Source organism: Ursus arctos, unplaced genomic scaffold, assembly GCF_023065955.2.
Source record: "Ursus arctos isolate Adak ecotype North America unplaced genomic scaffold, UrsArc2.0 scaffold_21, whole genome shotgun sequence".
Lineage (NCBI taxonomy): Eukaryota > Metazoa > Chordata > Mammalia > Carnivora > Ursidae > Ursus > Ursus arctos.
This window is the reverse complement of record NW_026622886.1, coordinates 31144024-31167500: the sequence shown is the minus strand read 5'-3', so window position 1 is coordinate 31167500 and position 23477 is coordinate 31144024. Positions and strand designations below refer to the sequence as shown.

The following is a 23477-nucleotide window of genomic DNA, read 5'->3' as shown; positions in this document are numbered from 1 at the left end:
AGAAATTAAAGAGGTGATGAAAATAGATACTGGATATATTCTGAAGGGTAAGCCAAGAGAAATCTCGAGGATTATACTGGATGTTTATGGAATAAAGCTATAATGAAGGAGAAAAGCCAAGCCATAAATAAGCTACCACAAATATTTAAAAGTTATCATATCCTTAAATAGTTGATTCTTTAATGATCAAATGACAAAACTCATGAAACTTTTTCCATGCTGTAAATAAGACCATGAAAATGTCACTGAATGTAATCCTACTAGCTTTTTTTTTTTTTTTTAAAGATTTTATTTATTTGAGAGAGAGCGAGAAAGAGCACAAGAAGCTTGGGGGGAGGCGTGTAGGGACAGGGGGAGAGGGAGAAGCAGACTCCCTGCTGAGCAGGAAGCCCTAATGCTGGGCTTGATCCCAGAACCCTGGGATCACAACCTGAGCTGAAGGCAGATGCTTAACTGACTGAGCCACCCAGCCCCCCCACTAGCATTTTATAATGATATAAAATCTTCAATAGTAGCAGTTTAGAAACTACTCCAAACACAAAGAAAAATGCATTAAATGTACTAATTAATCACTATGTCATCCTATGTACACTACATAATGCTTGCTTTATACAGGGCTAATTTTCCCTACTATTGAAAATTTTTATGGCAAACACCAAAGCTACTCAAGATAAAAGCACTCCTAGGGGTGCCTAGGTGGTTCAGTTGGTTGAGCTTCCAACTCCTGATTTTGGCTCAGGTCATAATCTCAGGGTCATGGGATCAAGCCCTGCACTGGGCCCTGCTCAGCATTGAATGCCCCTGCTTGGGATTCTTTCCTTCTTCTTCTACCTCCTCCCTGTGCCCCTTTCCCCTGCTCATGCATGCAGTTTCTCTTTCCCTCTCTCAAATAAATGAATAAAACCAAAAAAGCACTCCTAAATATCTGTGGTAGAAGCCTAAAAAAGAAAAGTGGTGATAAAATTAAAATACAAAAAGATTTCAGAATAACCACATCAATAACCAAAACGTTAATAAAACAAATTGTTTTAAAGTTTTATTATTCAAATACAAAATTTTTCACATAAACATAAAAATTCCTATGATTTGCAAAAATGAAAAAACAATTCCAAGGCTAAAACTAGAGTCATTCAAATAGATAGCATTCTTTGGTCAACCAAGAAGGACAGACTGAATAAACTACAATGACATACTATACAATGGAGCCCTCAAACCTAAAAATAGAACAATGAGAAAGAGCTCTATATACCCCACTATATAATGATCTCCAGAATAGACTGTTAAGTGGAAAAAGCAAGTGAAGAAATATGTATATGGTATTCTATCATTTACCTACAAGGGGAAATAATATTTTCAATGATACTTGTATTAAAAAACAAACTGGGATAAAATATAAAATTTGCAAAATAGTATAGAAGGAAACAGGATAGAAGGGATTGCCATTAGAACTCAGTATTTTATGTAAATTATAAAACAAAATTAAATTTAAAAAAGCAAACTCTAAAAAATAAATAAACAATGAACCTAATAGTGTATCTAGTTGGTGGCATAACCACACAGAAAAGAACTATTTCAAGTGTTCCAACACACAGTAATTTGATGGTGCATTTGAAGTCGGAATACCTTAAGGACCAAAAGAATTGCCCTCACACAAAACTTCAAACTGCTTTCAGTAATCATATTGTTGTTGTTAGTGGTATTGTTGTTATAAGTAGTGTAATGTACGTGTAATATATAATGAAGGAAATTAGTAATTCTGTGTTATTTTAATACTACAACTCCTGGCAATGAAATAAAGGGAGAAAGGAAATATTGATACAAGATAGAAGAGGGTAAAGGAAAACACCTTTATTCCAGACCCAGGGCAGGAAAAAAAATGAGTTTGGAACACCCTGTAATACTACATAGCAAGGAAGGTTTAAAGATCACTTTATTTGTTCATTTCCCAAGGTTTTAGAAGCCAACATGAAGAGAGTCTTGATAACCACAGACATATAATTTACTAATCAATAAAGATAGTAACAGCAATGTAGTAAGCACATTAAGTATATTTAAATGCAGGAGCTCCTGAAGTTGCTTAACCCTCAAAAAACCAATTAGTTCCCTTTGAAGGTAACTAATGAACCAACTCATTATTTTAAAAATCAGTATATAGAGGAAAAGAACAAAAACTATATCCTCTCTTTCCTTTATAAAACTTGTATTAGGGGTGACTAAATAAATATGAGGAAGTTTCTTTTACAAAAATATTCCAGTTAATAAATGAAAAAGAATGACAAAATGCTGCCACTGTATAGCTCCTATGTTTTCATTTATTATTTCTTCAGTCAGAGGACTTGGTTTTCAATGCTTTGTGCATAATAATTTAGTTTTTTAAAAATATTTTATTTATTTATTTTAGAGAGAGACAGAGAGCACAAGCAGGGGGAGGGGCAGACAGAGAGGGAAAGTATCTCAAGCAGACTCCATGCTGAGCATGGAGCCTGACATGGGGCTCGATCTCATGACCCTGAGATCATGACCTGGGCCGAAATCAAGATTTGGATGCTTAATCGACTGAGCCATCCAGGCGCCCCTGTACATAATAATTTAAATATATAATTTATACTTTATAGTTAGAGAGCTAAGACTAATTGAACTTATATATTGGAGCACTAAATTAAATACATAGTTTTTGGGGCTCTGTAATTGTTTGCCTTTTCTAATATATCCAAAGCTGTACTATTCAATTTTACTTTTAAACCACGACTCAACGACAACACTATAATTTTTAGGGAAAAATACCTTGATGCGACAGTAAGAATTTTATACTGCCTAAATTAGTGTACTAGTGCTACCGTTAACAAAATGGCATTAAAAAAAATACCACAGACTAAGTGTCTTAAACAACAGAAGTTTATTTTATCATAGATTTAGAGGCTTGAAGCCTATGATCAGGGTGTTGGCAGGTTTAAAATGTTTCTTCTGAGGGTTCTCTCCTTAGCTCACAGATGGCTACCTTTTTCATAGTGTAGCTTCCTGTGGTCTTTTCTGTGTACAGGAACTAGGTGTCTCTTTCTCCATCCAAATTTCCTTTTCTTATAAGGAAACCAGGAAGACTAAATTAGGGCCTACCCTAACAGCCTCATTTTAACTTAATTATCTCCTTAAGGGCTGCATCTATCTAGTCACAATCCAAGTTTCTGGGGGCGGTTAGAGCTTCGACATATGAATTATGTACGGACACAATTCAGCACACTGAAGGAAGAGAATGATGTTAGTGCATACATTTCAATACTTGACCCGACAGTATTTAGTAAATCAATGCATATGCTGAGGTAACATACTCCCCAAACTCACCTCCGTTACTATTCCTCTAATCCACTCTGGAGAAGGGGCATTATTAAACAATCTCTATTTTTAGTTTTTCCTAAGACTTCTACCTTATTCGAAGCAGGGAGGTTGAGAATAATTATTTCGGTGAAAAGGTGAGATAACTGAGCCAGAATATGAAGAGTCATCATCCATCTATTCACTTGGCTTCTGCTAGGCTACAAACCAGATGTGAAATTGTTGAATGTCTAGAAACTAAACTGTAATCTCACATTCTCTATTCTACTATGTCCAACAGAGGTCCATCTCTATTTATTTATTTTTTGGGGTAAGATTTTATTTTTAAGGTAATCTCCTTGGGGCTCAAACTCACAACCCTGAGGTCAAGAGTTTCTTATTCCACCAACTGAGCCAGCAGGTGTCCTTAGGGGTCAAAAATTTAGAAGTCACTGTATCCAAATTATCTCCAAAACTTTAAACTATGTGTGCTTCATTGTTTGTTTCATCTCTCATTTCAACAGGTATGAATTAGAACTATTCTGTGCATAATGCAGTTCCTATTGAAGCATGTAAACATCTGATATGTTGTAGAGATGATGATGATGATAATAAATCAGCCAGGAATATCAGAAATGTTTCTGGAAGAAGTGATCCTTATGTAACTGCATTTGAGAGTCTGGGAGGAGCTGGTTAAGAAAAGAAATAAGGCAAAGGAACCAGCAAAGACTCATTAATATGAACCAGCAGTAAAAGTTTGGGGAATTAAAAGTAGTCCAGTATTGAGAGTGTGAAAAATATGAAAAGCAGTAAGAGAAATAAGAGGCACGAAGAAGCCAGATCATCCCTATTGTATAAATAATGTTAATCACTGAGACGAAGTAGCTTGGCCAAGGGCATGAAATTAGTGAACGGCAGAACCAGGATTATAACAATATAACTCCAAGTACTTCACTTAGCAGAGTGATTCAATTTTCCTAGGTTGTTCCTTGTTTATAAATATTATTTCTATATCATTATTAATAGGGCCTTCTTTTACCCCATAAACATTCTCACTTGGGGGATATCTTCACCTTATCTCTTAAACCACCATGCTATACTTTTCTAGACCAAAGAAAAGTAGGGTTTCATTAACTTCTGTCATTAGTGAGATTAACTGGTGAAAGAGCTAATGATGATATGGTGACTAACATATCACAATAAAAAAAAATCATGTATTTGGAATGGTTTTGGACTATCATCACCTTAACAAGTAATCCCAGTCAATATACATCAGAGTTAAATGGTCTTTTATAAACATTCTTATTACTTAAAAAAAGCAGAAAGATCAAAAAAGAAAAAGTCATCATTCTTCTAATTTTAATTTTGTTCAAAGACACTATAGATTTAAATACTTTGGTTATACCACAGCCATAAATTCAAACTGCCTAAAGAAAGGTAGTTAGATCAGCAAAACCCTACTTAACCTTGGCCAAACCAGGTCATTTTTGTTTGTGTAAGTCCTATGAAACACTTTGTTCCATAGCCTACCTCTTAAAAAAATGAAAAGTTGTAGTTATTCTACTGAAAATATTAACACTTGCAGCAGACCCCTTATCCATCCTCCTACTTATTTACTGATATGTAAAACACTGAATATGCCAAGTACTTGCTTTTCCCAAGGTAGCAATGGGCAAGTGACCAAGCCCAGGCCAATGCAAATCCCTGAAGGGGAAATGTGATGTACTCACAGGACTCTCTGGGAAAAGTTCCCTTCTCTGACACGCACAGGATATGGAGAAGATACTTTCCATTTCCCACTTCACTTTTTATTTTGCTCTCGGGTGTACATATGTAAAAATATAACTCAGGAGTTGCAGCAATCATCCTGTGACCAGGAGGGGACAAGGCTAAGAATAAAGTTCATATTTGGGAAAGGCAGAAGAAAAAAACTGAGAGATCCCAGGCCCTTGGATGACATCACTGAGCAGTTTAATAAACTTGAATGCCCTTCCTCTAAACTACCTTATATACTGTAAAACAAAGACCCTTACCTTTTTAGGTCACTTTAAATTTGATACTGGTACTTGCAGCTAAAATCATCCCAACATACACAATGGCATATCAAGCAAGTGGAAGAAATGGCATTATTAGTGTCTTTTCAAACTCAGAAGCATAAATTAAAAAAAGGAAACACGGGAATTAAACATTTGAAGAAAAAGGCTGAGTTTTCATTTCCCAAGAGAAGATAAACAAGATAATGGTCAAAAGTGAATAATATATTGAGTATTTACTATGTGCCAGGTACTTCGATGGATCACTCATTTAACCCCCACAACAAACCTAAGAAATACTTCTCCCTTTCTACAGAGGAGAAAACAGAAGCATATAAAAGCTAAGCAGCTTGCCCAAGGTCATACCCCTTGAGTGTGGCTGAGGAAGCATTCAAAATTCACATCGTTTGACTCCAGAACCTGAGTACCAAATATTTAAGGGCAGCTAAAGATAAATGCACATTAGCAATTTTTTCTATGAAGAAGAGATTCAAGTCCTCCTTGAGCACGAAAAGAAGAGAAAGGAGTAAGGAAGCTGAGAACCATGACTAATTATCAACAACCACTACTGTTTTATAATGACAAAAGACTACCTCATTTTACACATAAAGAAAAAGAAATCAAGGCCCGGGGTGCTTGGGTGGCTCAGTTGGTTAAGTGTCCGACTCTTGATTTTGGCTCAGTCATGATCTCAGGGTCCTGGGATTGAGCCCTGCATTGGGCTCTGTGCTCAGCAGGGAGTGTGCTTGAGGATTCTCTCTCCCTTTCGCACTGCTCCCTACCCCCAGCTCTCATGCTCACGAGCGTACTCTCTCAAATAAATAAATAAATCTCAAAAAAAAAAAAAAAAAAAAAAAAAAGAAATCAAGGCTGAGAAAGAAAAAGATGAAGTGTAATTAGTGTTACAGGTAGTAATAAAACTCAAGTGACTCAGACATTCTATTCCCAGGTCAGAGTACTTTTCATTTTACCAAACAATGCCTCCCCTTTAAAATGATATATTGCGGCACCTGGGTGCCTCCGTAGGTTAAGCATCTGCCTTTGGCTCAGGTCATGATCTCAGAGTCCTGGGATCGAGCCCCAAGACGGACACCCTGCTCAGCGGGGAGTCTGTTTCTCTCTCTCCCTCTGCTCCACCCCCTGCTTGTGCACACAATCTCTCCTTCTTCTCTCAAATTAATAAAATCTTTAAAAAAATGATGTATCATAGTTACAATACACACGGAGGAAGAAATGAAATACACAAAGAAATAACAATAGTTAAGGCTTACTAAGAGAGATTCACAGAGTAGCACTCCCATATTCAATATCTACCAGTTGATAAGCTCTGATGTGAGCAAACAATAAAATGTATTTATGATATTGGATACATAGTAACAAAAAAGTGAAATAATTTAGTGAAAAAATTATTTTGTCAGGATAACTATACTTCCCTGTTAAATGTTTGAAGAATCAGATTTTCTTGGAAAGTACCATCAAATGTAGATAAGAATGACCATTTCTCATTGCATTTTCTAAAAACCATTTTTAGAAAACAATCTTAATAACAACTAAGTATAAATGTTTTAACGAACTAGAGAACTATGTATCATATTCTCCCTATAACAAAGTAACCTGAGTTATTGTTAGCTTTCCCTAACAATTCACAATTACATAAGGATAGACTAGACTGCTAAGTATTAACCTTGAATCATTAGACAATGGTCTACATGTACTCAAAAGGAGATGCGAATGGAGAAGTGTACAATTACTCATATTAATACAAAGTACCAAAAGCCAAAGAGGGTGGGGAGACGGAAGATGACCTTCCAACGAGAGACTCGATATACAGATTCCCAAGAACTGCTTATTCTTTTTCCTGGGAAGAATAGTTTTCATGAATAAGGTAATCTAAGAGCTCAATCATTTATCTGTAACAACAATTTCTATAAAATCTCAGGTATCTAAAATAGTGTTTGGATATATGGACAAAAATAGACACAGAACTGGCTTACTCTGCAATGTCGAGATAACCACAGGAAGCAGCTGCATGTAGTGGTATCCAGCCTTCATTATCAGGTTGATTAATATTTGCTCCATTTTCAACCAGAAACTTCACCATATCGACATTGTCATCAATGCAGGCCTAAAAACAAAACAGAAAGCACAATTAGAAAAAATTTGAATCAACGCTCCTAATAAACTTTGCAGCTTTTATAACATAAATATTCTCCTTTAGTCTGCTATCTTGATAGTACTGCCATCAAACAGGCTAATGGTACCAACTAAATTGTAAGAGCCCTTGCTTAGATGCACATACAACAGTATTGTATGTGACCAGACTATGCCAATCTGATGATAAAAATAAGTACCAATTATAATAACAATTAAAACATTATATAAGTACCAGTAATATCCTCTATAGCAGTGGTTCCCAAAATGTGGTCTGTTGAGGAGGGAGGGATCCTTTCAAGGAACTCACAAGGTCAAAACCATTCTCAAAATAATATTAAGATGGTATTTCCCCTTTTCACTGTCTTTACAGGTTCACTTGAGGGTGCAGAAAGCACCAGTGGCAAAACTTGCTTGTGCCTTAGCACAAATCAAAGCAATGGCCAAAAAAATTCTACTAACAGTCACTATATTTGCCACTATACACTCATATTTTTTAAAGCTATTTTTCTTTATGAATATCCTTGACGAAGTAGTAAAACCTATAAATCTTATTAAATTTTGACCCCTGAATACACACCTTTTTAATATTCTGTGGAACAAGATAGGAAGTATGGATAGAACACTTCTTCCAGGTATAATGACTGCTCTAAGGAAAAGCACTTGGGCAACCAAGATGCAAGCTGAACTAGCCACTTTTCCCACGGAACACAACTTCTACTTAAATAACAAACTATACTTAAGTCTAATTTGGGGTTTTGGCATACATTTTCTTAAAAAAAAAAAAAAGTCTGACATTTCAAAAAAACAACAGTATTTGTTGTCAATGATGAATTCAAGCCTTAAGAGCAAATGAATCAATTATTTTAATTTTAAAATGCTATTTATGTAACATGGGTACAGTATTGCTATTTTAAAATGAATTAATAAATACTTAAAATCCTCAGTTTTAACCTCTATTATTATCAAATAGTAATATACACACACCACAGAAACAAAAGTTCTTCGGGTCTTTCAATAATTTTTAAGAGTATAAAGCAGTCCTGAGACAAAAAAGTTCGAGAACTGCAGCCTATAGTAACTAAGAAGGGACTTTAATAAATGTTTACTTTGTGCAGGTAGTATGACTGGTACTTTATCTATTCTACTGATTTATACACATTATCCTCACATAAACCTTCATGAGAACAAGAATTTTGCTGTATCAGCAGCATCTTACACAGTTCTTGGCATGTGGTAGGGGCTTAATAAACGGATGAACGAATAAAAAAGCTAAGACTCAAAGAGATTAAGCAGCTTGAATAAGTCAGACAGGTGGGAGATGATAGTCTGGCACTGTAACAGATATTTAGATTCCAAGAGAATAAGCTCTTTTCCACACTTAACACTGCTTTCCACAGATATTCCTAGTTTATCAACATATTTCTCACCTATTTGTAGTCTCTGCAACAGGATATCTTAAGTTCTAGGCACTTACAAAGTGTTGTATGAATGAAACCAATTTTTCTTTACCTATCAGAGAAGCAAAAGAAAACACCTTCAGTAGTATTTTCTAAGGGAAAAAATGGGTGTCAAAAAAGCACTATGGACAAAGTATGACAGGGAATCATGGCTTTTAACTCTAGGCTCTAGTTTTGGCTCTTGTAGTGACAGACAAGTAATTTAATCTTTTGAGGCTTAATGTCTTTATTTTTCAAGTGGAGGAAGGAAGCTGGTGGGTTACAGATGTCTAAAATTCCCTAAAATGTTTAAGATTCTTATGTATCTATGATTCTTCTCCTTGGAACAAGTTATAAGTAACATAATGGCAAGGTCCCATAGTGCCCAGAACAGTACCTTCAAATGGCAGATGGTAAACGAATATATAAGTAACATTCATATGGACTTTAAGTATATACTGCTTGGGAAAAGAACCATTTTCAAGAAGCAGTGGTTAAAGAAAGGTTTGGAAAGATCTGAGAACCACAGCTATCTAGTAGCAAAAAAAGAAGAAATGTCAAAATACTATTATATTAGAAAGCAGTCTATAAAATGTTATTTGAGATTGCTAATGATCCACAGTGGCATCAATTAATATTAGTTCTATTTATAGGCTTGTTCATTAATTTTCCTCGAGAAAAGATATTGATTTAAATTTTTTTTTAAAGATTGATTAATTCTATTAATTAACCTTTTCACTCAATCTGCTTTAATTCGTACAGGCTCCACAACAGTATTCTGACTTTTTTTTTTTTTTTTTAAGATTTTATTTATTTATTTGACAGAGAGAGACAGCCAGCAAGAGAGGGAACACAGCCAGCGGGACTGGGAGAGGAAGAAGCAGGCTCCCAGAGAAGGAGCCTGATGTGGGGCTCGATCCCAGAATGCTGGGATCACGCCCTGAGCCGAAGGCAGACGCTTAACGACTGCGCCACCCAGGCGACCCCAGTATTCTTTTATCATTGATATAAAAGTATAAAACTCTTTTTGATAAATCCATCTAATATGAATCTCATTATTGTTTTTAAAAAAATGAAAGATAATGTCAAGCAAACAAGATATGATTCTTTATAAAGGGATATGGGAAATGCTCACAATATATTAAAAATTTTAAAAAGAATATAAGAACAGTTTACCTAATATGATTCCAATTTTACTAAAAAATATGCACACAAAAAGACTAGAATATATATTGAAGGTTAACAGTCATTATCATTGATTGTGAGACCAAGAAAAAATTTTATTTTCTTTAAATTTTCCTTTATTTCCAAAATGCTTACAATGAATAGGCCGTTTTGAAAATTTAAGACTTCTTTTTTTTTTAAGATATTATTTTTAAATAATCTCTACACCCAACATGGGGCTCAAACTCACAACCCAGACAGAGATCAAGAGTTGCACGTGCCACCAAAGAGACCCAGCCTGGTGCCCTAAGACTTGATTCTTAAAAGAGAAATAGTAGATCTATTTTAATATGAAGAAACAACCAAACTGTTGGTAAAAGTGTACCATTTGAAGATATCTATGAAAGTATAAGAGTATAACAGAATATTATACTATAAAGTATAATACAATATAGTAATAAATAAATGGCATGGAGTGTATGTGTGTGAGGAGATTCTATTCATGTAATAGAATCTTATACATCAATGATAAAAGAACATCAAACAAAAAGACGAAACCACTGCTACCTTCAACAACACAGATGATCTTTCAGAGTCAGATGAGTGAAAAAAGGCAGAAAGAAAGGATATATACTACAGCTTTCTAGGCAAAACTAATCTCTGGTGCTTAAGTTCAGAATCATAGTTAAATTTGTGGGGAAATGAAGGGGGGGCACGAGGGAGTTTTTTTGGAAGACTGGAAATGTGTCCTATCTTTCTAATTCTTACTTAGGCATATTCATATGTAAACATTCATTGAATTGCAAAATTCAAAGCTGTATACTTTACTTTAAATTATACCTCAAATTAGAAAGAAAAAAGTAACAGGTTACCATTTATTGAAAGCCTACTCTACATATTACCTCCATTATAAGACACTTTATTTATCCTTCTCTAAATCATACATGCTAAAATAGGTTTTCCTTTAATTTCTATCCTCTGGTCCCTGAAGCTCCAAAATCAAATACAATCCCTCTCTTAACTGATAACCTTTAGATATTATGAAGAATTCCCCCCCTCCAAGAATTCTCACATACTCTTTTTCAGGCTCAATATCCCAAATTCCTTTAGCTACTCTTCATATTATACATACTAAAAACTGTATCAGCCAAGGTAGGGAAGGGGAAGGATCACACTGTAATACAGCAGGCCTGTCCATAAATAAGAATGATCTTATAAGAGCATAACAGTAGTGGATAGAAAACTACTAAAATACCATTGCGACATAAAGATCACTTCTTGTGACTAAGATGGTCTATATAGGTCTCATTAAGAAATACACATCTGAGGGATGCCTGGTTGGCTCAGTCGGTAGTGCATGTGGTTCTTGATACTGGGGTCATGAGTTCCAGACCCATGCTGTGGGTAGACTTTACTTAAAATAAAAAGCACATGCTTGAGCAAGGTTTTAAAGATTACATAAGAGTTATTCAACTACCAATTCAACTGGAAGTAACTTCACTGGGCAAATGCACTGTGATTAAAAAAAATGCATGGAATAAAGTGAATGATCCAGTGGTATACAGAGTTTTGGTAAGTTATAAAACAAGATAAGGCTATGTGCTAAAACACCTCAGTATATTCCACATAAAAGATCTGAATGTGATGCAAGGATGACTGGATTTGACACTCTAGGTGGTTTTCAATCCACTTTCTACTCCCACACATCAAAAAGAACCAACTACAATACTCCCATCAGTAATACTGGCTCAATTCAGCAGTAGAGACAAATAGGAGAAAACATTTTACAATTTTAATTATACAATGTTTGAAAAGAGCTCTTTAGAGTTTTTAAGCAGAGGGGTGACATGATCAGATCAGTATTTCAGAAAGATTATTGGAAGTAAGATGAAAAGAGAAGAGCCTGAACTGAGCCTTAGCAGTTATTCAGACTGATCTATACTGAAAAACTTAACAGAAAATATGCAAGGCTTAAAGACTGGTTACGTAAGGTGAGGGACAGGGAGAAGCCATTCATAAAAATAAATACTACAGGTTTAAGAAGCAGGCTGGGGAAAGAAAGATGATTTCATAGCTTTGGATATGCTGAATTTATACGTGTTTGTATACCTATCTAACCATGCATATTCAGTGGCCAATTGGATGTGCAGATGTAGAGCTTTGAAAATAAATGTGAAATGAAAACATCAATTCGGGAATTATCTGCATTAAGGTAATAATACAGTGGGGCTTGAAATCACCCGGGGAAAGGATGTAGAGAAGTGATTCTGAAAATAGTAAGAGAAGTGTTAAGATTAAATTATGATCTGTATATTCTATTTAGAAAACAAAGACATTTGTGGTATTTTATTCAGTCAGTTAAAGAGAAAGGTCTCAAGAAGCTTACCATCTAGTACAGAAGATAAATACACAAACAGATGACTATATTAAAAGGAATATGATATAGTTATAGGGCTGTGCACTACTTATTGTGGGAGCTCAGAAAAGGGAGAACTAAGGAAGAATGGTGGATGATAGTCTGGGAATATTTCCTGCAGGAGGCTCTACACCAGAGCTTAACATATGAACAAGTGACAAACATTTCCTGGTGTATGAAGATGCAAAGTCACATATAGTGAGGATAAAGGTATGCAGGATCTAGAAAAGAGTTTATTTGCCATCTTATGAGTAAACCTTTGACACTGAAGAGAAAAGATTTTCAAGACGAATGGTTAATTTTTAAAGTTTAGGAAGGCAATCCCCCTAGCTCTTTGAAAAAATTAACCTATGCGTATAGCTAATTCCCAATAAATGAGATGTTGCTGATTCTGATTTTAAATATTTGGTTTTCAGTATAATGTAAGGAACACCAATAAAAATACCTAAAGCAGTTAATGCTAAATCTGTTTGTTCCTTTGTTTATAGATGTAATAAATTTCTGAAATGTTTTAATCAAAATTAAACGCTAAAAATGTTGTCACAAAATACATATTACATGTGAATCTCAAGTTTGTGGTGCAAATTGTCCAAAGTATTCTCCTGAACATTTATAAAGCATATACAAGAAACTGGCAAGGCATGGCCATAAAAATATTCTTGCTAAGAGAATCAAAAGCTAACGCAGCACATTAAGAGACACATGACTTGCTAGCTTTAAATATTTGACTAAATATGGTCAGTTTATTAAGCCATATATGGAAAGAAACAGAATGACTCACACTATGTTAGATAAGAAAATTTTGGAGGTATATCTTAAGTGTTTCATGAATACATACCGAGAGCAACTGCCAGTAACAAATGGCTGTGTGAAGACACATTTGTCATTTAATTCCAAGTACAGGCAGCTTTGTCAACTTGAGCTGTAAACTAATTCAACAAACTAGTTCAAGTAAATAAAACATCAGTTTTTACTGAAAAGGAAACCTAGTTATTCTTGTCATCAAGTTAGCTCAAGGACAAACTTTGTTTCCCACACTTTTAAAGAAAAAAACTGCAACCTGACAACAAAGAGTTGAATAAAGGGTCTATACACCGTTGGCTGAAAGTAGACAAAATCGATGGCCTAACAACAACTTTTGGGTGGGGCATGTATGTATAGTTTGAAAAATCATTAAATTTCATTTCTAGAGAAATGAAAACAAATGTGGTGACTACATAATTCAACTGAGTAAAATCAAAATTACAAAATTAGTAGCATTTGAAATAAATTCTAACACTGTAATATTTCTTTTCATGAAAGTGGTTTTGTTTAAAGTACATATGCTAGAGCCACACTGTCTGGGATTCACCCAGTTCTGCCACTTACTGGTCAGGTGTTGTTGCATAAATTACTTAACATCCCGTGTGCCACAGTTTCCTCTGGAAAATGAGGGTATTAATAGTACCCACCTCAAAAGTTTACTATGAGAAGTATATGAGTTAACATAGAAAGCACTTAGAGTAGCTGTCAAATATTAAGTACTTTTATGCTTGTATTAATACATAATCAACATGCTAAATCACCTCCATCTAAAATTTTCTTTTCTTACATTCTTAACTTACTTTTTCGTCCCTCCATAAATTATAAAACAAGGTTATATGCTGGAGACTTTTAGTACCATTTCTGGTAAAAGTCCCACCCACAATTATTTCCTAAAAGGAGGATTAAATTTTAAAAGATGCACTAAGGAAATCTTCGGGATTTCAAACTTCCTTCAAACAAATGTTTGCACATAAAAGTTTTATATAAGCTCATTCATACAAATTATATATGACTCAGGACAGTAAACCAAGAGAAAAAGATTTAGTTGTATAAATGTCATTAGAGAACTTAAGTTTAAATGAAATCATAGCCAATTAGTTGAAATGTTTACAATCTGTGCCTAATCATTAGTAACACAATTAATTAGCAAACAAATTAATTTGAATATGGAAGTAAGTTATCTAAATCAATTTCCACTTCCTTGAAACAATTCTTTATGACTCTTACTAAGGAAAACTTGGTTCTGCTCCACTGCTGGGAACAGAAATTTATAGATACACTAGAAAATAGTCCATGCTCTAAGCATTCCGATTGATACACGTGTCAGTGAGTATGCTTAAAGAGGAACTAAACTGAAGATATCCAAGCAAGTATTTGTCTATTTTAAAGAAAACTGAATTTGGACTATCAAAGGAGGAATTATGGATGTGGTTTATACAAGAAAAACAATGAAGAACTCTAAGCAGTACTCTCATGAGCATGTATAATCTTAGGAGTCATCTATTGTATTAGTTTTGAAAACACATAACAAGTTCAGCACTGCATTAACTTTATTTTTTTAAAGATTTTATTTATTTAACACAGAGAAAGAGAGAGAGAGAGAGCGTGTGCACACACAAGCAGGGTGAGCTGTAGGCAGAGGGAGAGGGAGAAGCAGACTCCCTGCTGAGCAAAGAGCCCGAATTCGGGACTCAATCCCAGGACCCTGGGATGATGACCTGAGCCGAAGGCAGACACTCAACCGACTGAGCCACCCAGGGCCCCCCAGCACTGCGTTAACTTTAAAATATTTTTACCTTTCTACTCTTATCATATAAGCAGGTAGGAAATCTAGATGTAAAAATAAAAACTTGTCCTCATAATAAATCATATATTCAAATCACAAAATGATTGGGACAATAAATTTAAAACACAGATTATACGCAATGCTGGAACATGGGAAATTCTTCATTTGGATTAAGAAAAGTTCAGGCCTTATGTACATATGGTATCCTAGAGAGAATAAAGGAGACACATATCTGACAGAGTAGATCCAATATATATTTATGGACTGAATGAACTAGATAGACACGACAAACAGACTATAAAACATCTAAAAAACTTTTGAGACCAAAAAAAAGTTTCTAGGGGAAAAATAATATAAGTATCGCTTGAACAATCATGCCTCATCCAACAAGTATTACGTATTTGAAAGACAACACTAAAAACTGGAAACTATAAACATACAAAGATTGAAATATATCCTTATCCTCTTACTACACGGCTCTGTTATTTCCTTTATTGATAAAAAACTATAAAAGTACTGAGTTAAACCTAGATCTTTAGAGACCAACACTTTTATTTGGGAACCTCGTAAGGGAAGAGCATTTCTTCTAGAGTTTAAAATCCTTAGGGAACTAAAAAGAATTGAAAGTCAGGATCATTCTCTCGCTAATAATTTTTATTGATTACCTACTATATATAATGCATTCTGGTGAATACAAGGAAGAACACTAAAATATTCTGTTTCCTTTATGCACAGTGCCTGGTATATAGGAACTATGTAATACATATAAAATGAATCAAAACAAAATGTTAACTTCTCCTTAATGAGTAGGCATTTATTACCTATACACACTAGGTATGTATGTGTACATAAAACCATGCTAAGTACTGTGCAAGACTTGCTGCCTTTCTCATTGTTTCATGTGTTACAGTCTTTTCTCCCAACTAAATGACAGTTCCTTAAAAATAGAAGATGCCTTATATACCCCACAATACCTAACAGAGCCACCCAATAGATTTTTGTTTTTGAGCTAAAACAGAATGCTTATAATCTATAATTAGGAAAATGAGATAAGCAGATAAAACAAAAATAATAAACAATTTAAAAGAAATATAGCATTAATCAAGAAAAAGTCAGTATGGGAGTAGAGATAAGTTAAAACTTTTTGGAGAAACTAAATCTTTGGCCAGGTTTCATTAATATCTGAGCTCTAGATAGGAAGGTAGTTCCAGGCTGCTGTTTTTCTTTCTGTAGTCTTTTATCAGAAGTGGTCACTCACTGATGTAGAGGGGTTTAATCAATGTACATACGAAGAGGAAGATAATTTAGTTTCAGGAGAAGAAATAAAAGCTTCTACTCAATATTTCTATTAAATAAAAAAAAAGCTTACAAAAGTATGTATAATGTGATACCATTCTTGCCATTGATATACCTGATTAAGAGTCTGAAAGAATATGTGCCAAAATATTAATTAACAGAAGTCAAAGTAATTGAGTTATCTTCCAAAAATGTCTCTATAGTGAGGACACAAAATTCTTATGGCTTTCCAAAACAAAACAAAAAATTGCATATGCTCGTTATGTTTCTTGATGAGTTTCTTCAGTGTCCAGCAAAATATGTGGCCGATGAAGAGCAGCATATTCTTCATTAACTCAGAAAGTATTTACTGAGCGTCCCCTTCAGCCACTATGCTAGTTGCCAGAAATATACCGGTGAAGGATATAGACCAGAATTCTGTACTCACAGAGCTTAGAGCCCAGCAGGCAAGACAGATAACTAAACAAATAACTAAACAAACAACAGCAAAAAGATATAAATAAATGCTATACACATAACTAGAGTACTTAACCTGAATATGGGAGAAAGAGGAGAAATCAGAATTTCTGAGGGTGGTGCCCAGGAATTTCCACTTTAAAGAAATTCCCCAGCTAATTTGTAAAAACAGACTAGATTAAAAACCTCTGATATCCATAGTAACTGAAGCTAGAGTGATAAACAATGCACAAGCAGCATTTGTACAATGGCATCAGAAAAGCCTATGTCAAAACTGGAGGACCATCAGTATTTAAGGAAGGGGAGACAAAACAAAGGAAAGAAAAAAAAAAGTGTGTTAGTAGGCAAAAATCCAGAAAGAGAAGGCAGTATGGATGAAAACACAACCTGACAAGCCAAATGCCCCATATTTTGGCGCTACTTAATAACATACTAAATAAAACACGCGATCAAAGGTAAGATGATAAAAACCCTATTTAACAGTAAAATCTATCCAATTAAATAAATATTTCAACTATATTTCAACTCCTTTTAAATGCTATCAAGTGGCCCTTTAGGCAAAGAGTTATCTAAATCATCTAGACCTATCTCTCCATTTCCACAAATTCAAACTCTAATCACACTGGACCACCTCCATTTCTTGAATATGCCAGAACAATCTGAAATTATAACTTCAGAATAAGTAAGTAACAATCTCCTGGTAATGTGCTAGCGAGTACATGTTTGATGAGTCAAAGGTACAAAAGAATAACCTTCTTATTAAGTAGAGCTATCCTAATAAATACATTTAAAAAACTACTAGTCCTTCAATATTTACTTTTGAGGAGGGAGGGTATATGAATAGCAAGAAGAAAATAAATCAGCTTTTATATATTCCTTTGAGGGAAAGGGAAACATATGATTTTCTGTTGCATAATATATTCATTTAATAATTTTCCCCAAAATGTTATAAAAGATGCTAGGACTTTTACATTTACATAAAATGAAGTTTTTATATTCCTTCAAATGCAGATCTCTGAGAGAAAGTAATAAAGCAGAAATAAGAGTACCTAATTTTTCAATTTGCCTCCTGAAACAACTGTCAGTCTGGAGCCCTTCTGAAAGCAACTTATCACAAAAATTTACTGTTGTATTTCCCAAATTGTTTCCAAGAAACTACTAAACTAAAAAAATTTAAATAAATGGTTTCTGACAAAAATGTTCTTAAAAACTTCTAAAAATTTAGAAAATACTGGATTAAACAGATTTCTTTACTAGAACTTGTCAACAAGTCCCTTTTCCCTATAAAATCCATTTTTATCACCAAAATCTATTTTTATGCCCAAGCTGATGCAGTCTGGGACTAGTGTCCCATATAATCCATCTGAAATACAATAAATGAGTGTACCACTGCACTGTAAATTCCAAGTCTCTCTCAGACATAATTAAACAGTGCATTAATACTTTCACAATTTTATACTATCTTGCATCTAGGAGGAAAACTTTGTATGCAGATTTTACGCACCAATAATTACATGGAACCAAGAAACTTCTGAAAGATCTTTTTATTATTTATCTATACTAGACATTTAATGATTAACATGGCTGACTCACTGCATTACAAATGAGATTTTCACCTTTGGGGATATTCTCCAGTTATCTAAAAGACTCTGAGACACGGGTATTTTTGACAGAAAGACAGAGGCTACAAATTTTGCTGAGGCAAACATGACAATAAAGAATCTTTAGATAAAACCTAGTACTAACCATCCTAAAGAAGCATACTCTTAGGTTGCACCACAAAAAAAGCTGGTTGATAGGAGGAGGGGGTTGAGTCCAGGTGCCAAGAAAAAGTAACCTGATGATGAAATTCCACTTCTTTTTGATTATAAGACTTAACTAAGGCAGTTTGGGACTTTATAACTTCTCTGGAAGATAAAGGGCACCCCTGGACTAATGGCTGAGGCACTGCAGGATCCTACAGATTGCTCCTCAATTTAGCCTTCTTTAACCATCTTAAGCCTTTATTTCTTAGGCTTTCCCCAGCTTATGCTTATGTAACTGGACTTAAATCACTCTCCCCTTCCATTTTCTGTAACATATGAACTATAATGTGTTACAATTATTTTCCCATATGTACTATCTCTACATTTACTTTCCCTTCATGTCTCCACTATACTAAGTTCTCAATTCCAAGGATCCCATTACGTATTCATAACACAGTATCCAGAATACATCAAACAGTAATCAAATGTGAAATGGAGGAACCTACAAGTATGATTTAGCTTCACTGCTAGGACTCAGAAATAGGTTGCCGATTCTTAGTTACCTGTAGTTGACTGTATCAGAGATATTAATTTTTCCATGTCATATCTGACTTACTCCATGAAGACAGAGGGGTTGCAAAACATTCTGAAATCTTAGGGGGGAATAATACTTTCCCTTTTCATACATGAAAAATGTGTAACTGATACCAAGAGTTCTAGTATCTATAAAGTATTAAACTATCTTGGATTTAATGTATGAATGAGTAATATTCATGATATGATCACTCAGAAACATCACATTCTTCAAGGCAAAAAAGACAACTAGTGCTAAATAAGATCATATCAGTGTAGAAATAAGGCACTGTTTTGGCCCTTTTATTGGCTATCACTACTTCTCTTGAAGTTTCACACCTTTTTCACCTGTGTCCCGTAATTAGATAGCAGGAGTTCCAAGGAAAACGACTCCAAGCCAATAACTTCATTTTCACTTCCCTAATACCTGCCATTAATGAAACCTACACTTTCCAACTGCACCACATGCAGATATGATCCCCTCCCCTGTAGTGAGATAAAATAAACCAGAACTGCTTTTAAGTTCCCTTAAAAAACCACTAAAACAAAAACCAAAAAACAAAAATTATATAACCAACAGCATGCAATGTTTTGTTAAAATAACATTAGCATTCTAGCATAAAACTACTGCCACAAAAGGAATTCCTTCCACTAGTAAGACAGACTCCCAATGCACATAAGGTTCTTAGTAATTTAGCTACTGTGGTAATAAAAGCAGCCAAGAAGACAGTACTGAAGACAAAGTGAAAGCCAGCTAGTTTTTTTTTTTTTTTTTTTTTTTTTTTTTTTTTTCTTTTTTGGAGTGGTGCCTTGCATTTCACTGAAAGTCTAAAACTAAGTCTTGACCATATAAGGCTTTGGGATTCCCACGGATAGAAATGCCTAGGCAACAGTCAAATCTAATAACCCTAAAATACATGAAACACAGGTACTAAGCTACCACGAGAGGGTTCTTACTTTTTTTTTTCTAGTTTCACTTATATTCTCGAAGATAATCCTGAAAGTGTTCCTGCAAAACATTATATCAAATTCATAGTTAAAATATATAAAAAAGAATATATATAAGTTATTAAAATTTCCTTAAAAAATACTTTTGATGGATATCTTCCTAACAAGGTCTGTTACACATTCCTTTATTATTTTAAACAAGTACAAAAAATGTAATTTTACTTTTCTCTACCAATCTATTATGAAATCAACTATTGAAATCTGATGTTACACAACAATGTCCTTGTAGCCAATAGTTTATGCAGCTATAATGATACTTAAAATGCTTTATGGAAATCGTTTTTGCTTTTAATAGGTTTTCTGGTTATCACCTCTTAAAACCATCTGATAATTTCCTATCTTCATTTTAATTTGTAGCTCTTAATTTGCCAAACACCAAAAAAAGTTGAGCCTAAATACGAGCACATAGAAACTGTGTGAGGACTTCTCCTCAGTAACACAAAAATACTCGGCTCAAGTGTGTGGATTCTGCAGCGTCTGTTTCAGTTCTAGGAGTAATGTTTATTTTCCAGTTTTTTTATGTCATAAAGTTCCTAATATGAAAAAAATGTATTAAAGAAACTATGACCTACCTATAAAATGTAGAAGCCTGACCAAGTGACATCAAAACTGACAACTGCTGAAAAAAACTAAAACTGATAAATGTTACTGGCAACATTTTCTTTGCATGGATGTGATTAAAAAGAACAATCAGGTGACACAACTAGTGCTGATCCTTTCAGAGCTCCGGGCAAACATATTAGTGACCCCCCCCCACCCCACCAAATGAGCAAAGACCCTGAGATAAGAGTTCACTTTTCTATTATTTATCTTTTATTCACAACTTTGCATGGTCATGTCTTTAGAATAATAAAATGTACAATGACTTACTTTGCAACTTAATATTCAAGAATTCAATAACAAAAAAAAAAAAAAAAGGAAAAGTAGTAGTTCATTTTATAGAACTTAGCAATATGTAAACCTTAGTGGGACAATCATGTCTGATACAAATGGAAATATTTTCTGATACAGTTATTTTATGTTAATAAGAGAACAGGTTATATAAATAAGACATGGAGTTAAACCCCAAAGCTCTACTTCGTCACAACAATAAACTTCCTCTCCCAGAAAACATCTTTCTGAAGACCAAAACCAGTTTGTGGACTTTAATATCCCTCACCAGCACTGCTACACTCTTCAAGTCTTTTCCAAAACTACCGAACATCATTAGGTACAATATGCTTGGCATACAAAGGAAGATCATTTATATAGATGGTTACGAAATAGATGATTTTAAGGGATCCAAACAGGAAATAAGACGATCTTTATTTAACATGGTAACTGTCATAGTTCCTAGGATCTCAGAAGACAGGAATAGCCTAGAGAGGAGTCAGGGCTTCTGGGAGAAAGCTAATCAATGTCTTTAAGGGTAAAGAAATGGGGAAGACCAAAACAATTTTCCTAAAAGGGGGAAACAGCCTATTGGATAGAGAGCATTTGGTACTTGTTGAAGGATCACAAAGTACAAGAAGGGATAGGTAGGTGATTAGGGAGCACTGACTAGAAATGAGAGGGGAAGACTATAGCTAGCCTCATACACCAGGCTAAGGAGACTAAATTTACTATGCACAACAGTATTTGTCAAAAATGAGTACCATAAGGGGATCTCACTAAAAGGAAAAAAAAAATTCCTACAGACTTCCCTAAAATTGAAATTTTTATTATGCTATTTAAACAGTTATGAACATAAACCTAAGCCTTTATATATGCTGTAGTATAAACATAAGCCATAACAAATTTATAAATTTCCTCACCACTTTTGTCTTTAGTTTATAAAGAGGGTTGTGATTTCATTTGGTTGGGAATTGACCCCCACCCGTTACAAACATGACATTTTCATTAAATACATCCAGGTCTTTCCTCATTTGTCTATGATTGTTAAATCTGTTGTATTTGGCACCAAATCCAACAGATGCAAATGTATGCAACTAAAATGAAGAAGCAGTATTCAGCTGCAAGACAGTCAGTTGTTTGCCCACCCATCTATCTAGCTACTCATGTTCATACAGTTTAAATTATCTTCACAATGAAAACTCAAGAATTAAAACATTCTTGTTGAGATAGAGATTAAGAGAAAAAGAGTTTTAAGAATGCCTTCTAAATTTCTGGCTGAAAGGATGAGGTGGAGAATGATGCCACCACTTCCAAATGTCACGTCTAAGATCTCAGAATGATGAAATTCCCAGAGAAGAGCACAGTACCCCAACCCTCCATCTCTTTCTCCCTCTTTTGACTGAATCTTTCTCTTTTTTGGGGGGGGGGGTGTCCTCATTGTAAATTCCTGATTCTCGACAAATTCTAATTCTTTCCAGTCCACTTCACAGGCTTTACTTACCTATTTTCTATTTCAACTATCCACTCACCACCCCAGAATTCCTAATAACTCTTGTCAGTCTCCAGAGCTGAACAATACCATCCACTTGCTTTCTGTGCTCTAAAGCAGACGCTGTTGAGCAATGCTAGAAAAATCATGACACCGTGTTGATATGATCCACTATAACGTCACCCTAACCTCATTGTAATGTTCCACTAACAGATCAGTCTTTTGCCTGAATTCCTGTCACCCTGTATTTACCACTCTAAATCTTCTCCAGTCTCCTTAAGATCCCACTGATATTAAATCCCACTGCTCCATGGCACATTTATACTATCCAGGAAACTGAAATGGTCAACGGCAATTTTCCAAGGGTAGTACTCTTTTCACAGTAGAAGTTCCTACATCTTCACACCCTTCTTTCTTTCCTTTGGTTTGGAGGAAGAAATGTTTATCATTCCTAAACAAAATCCTAATGACTTCTTACACTTCTCACTTTTCTATGTTCATGTTTTTTCAATATTTTACCCTCTGCTTCAGCCAAAGTGAACTACTTACTCGTCCAATTCTTATCCTGGTTCTTCTAATGCTGCCTCTTCCTCTTATAATGTTTTCCTTACAAATCTGCCTAGACGACGCCCCCCCCATCCTATCTATTCCTCTAGATCCTAAAAACTACAGAAAACCTAAAAATTTTTCTTGATACTACCTTCCATATAAAACATTCTTCCTCTTTTCCTCCACATTTTATTATGAAAATGTTCAAACATACGGCAAAGTTGAAAGAATTTTACAATGAATACCAATGTACTCACCATCTAAATTCTACTATTACCATGTTACTACCTGCTTGGCACATAACTATCTACCCTGTAATTTAATCCAGCTACTTTGAAATGTACCAAAAAAAGTAACCCGTAGAAATTAGTACAGATAAACTAAAC

At 34.6% G+C, this 23477-nt stretch overlaps 1 protein-coding gene across 11 annotated transcripts in view; it reads right to left on the bottom strand.

The window, feature by feature from the left end:
• PPP1R12A (protein phosphatase 1 regulatory subunit 12A) overlaps positions 1-23477 on the bottom strand; it is a 139346-nt gene that overhangs the window by 88471 nt on the left and 27398 nt on the right. For all 11 annotated transcript variants that reach the window (XM_048217814.2, XM_044384561.3, XM_048217816.2 and 8 more), the window contains exon 2: positions 7337-7467. In XM_048217814.2, coding sequence (XP_048073771.1) covers positions 7337-7467 — 131 coding nt within the window. The remainder of the gene's footprint in view (positions 1-7336; positions 7468-23477) is intronic.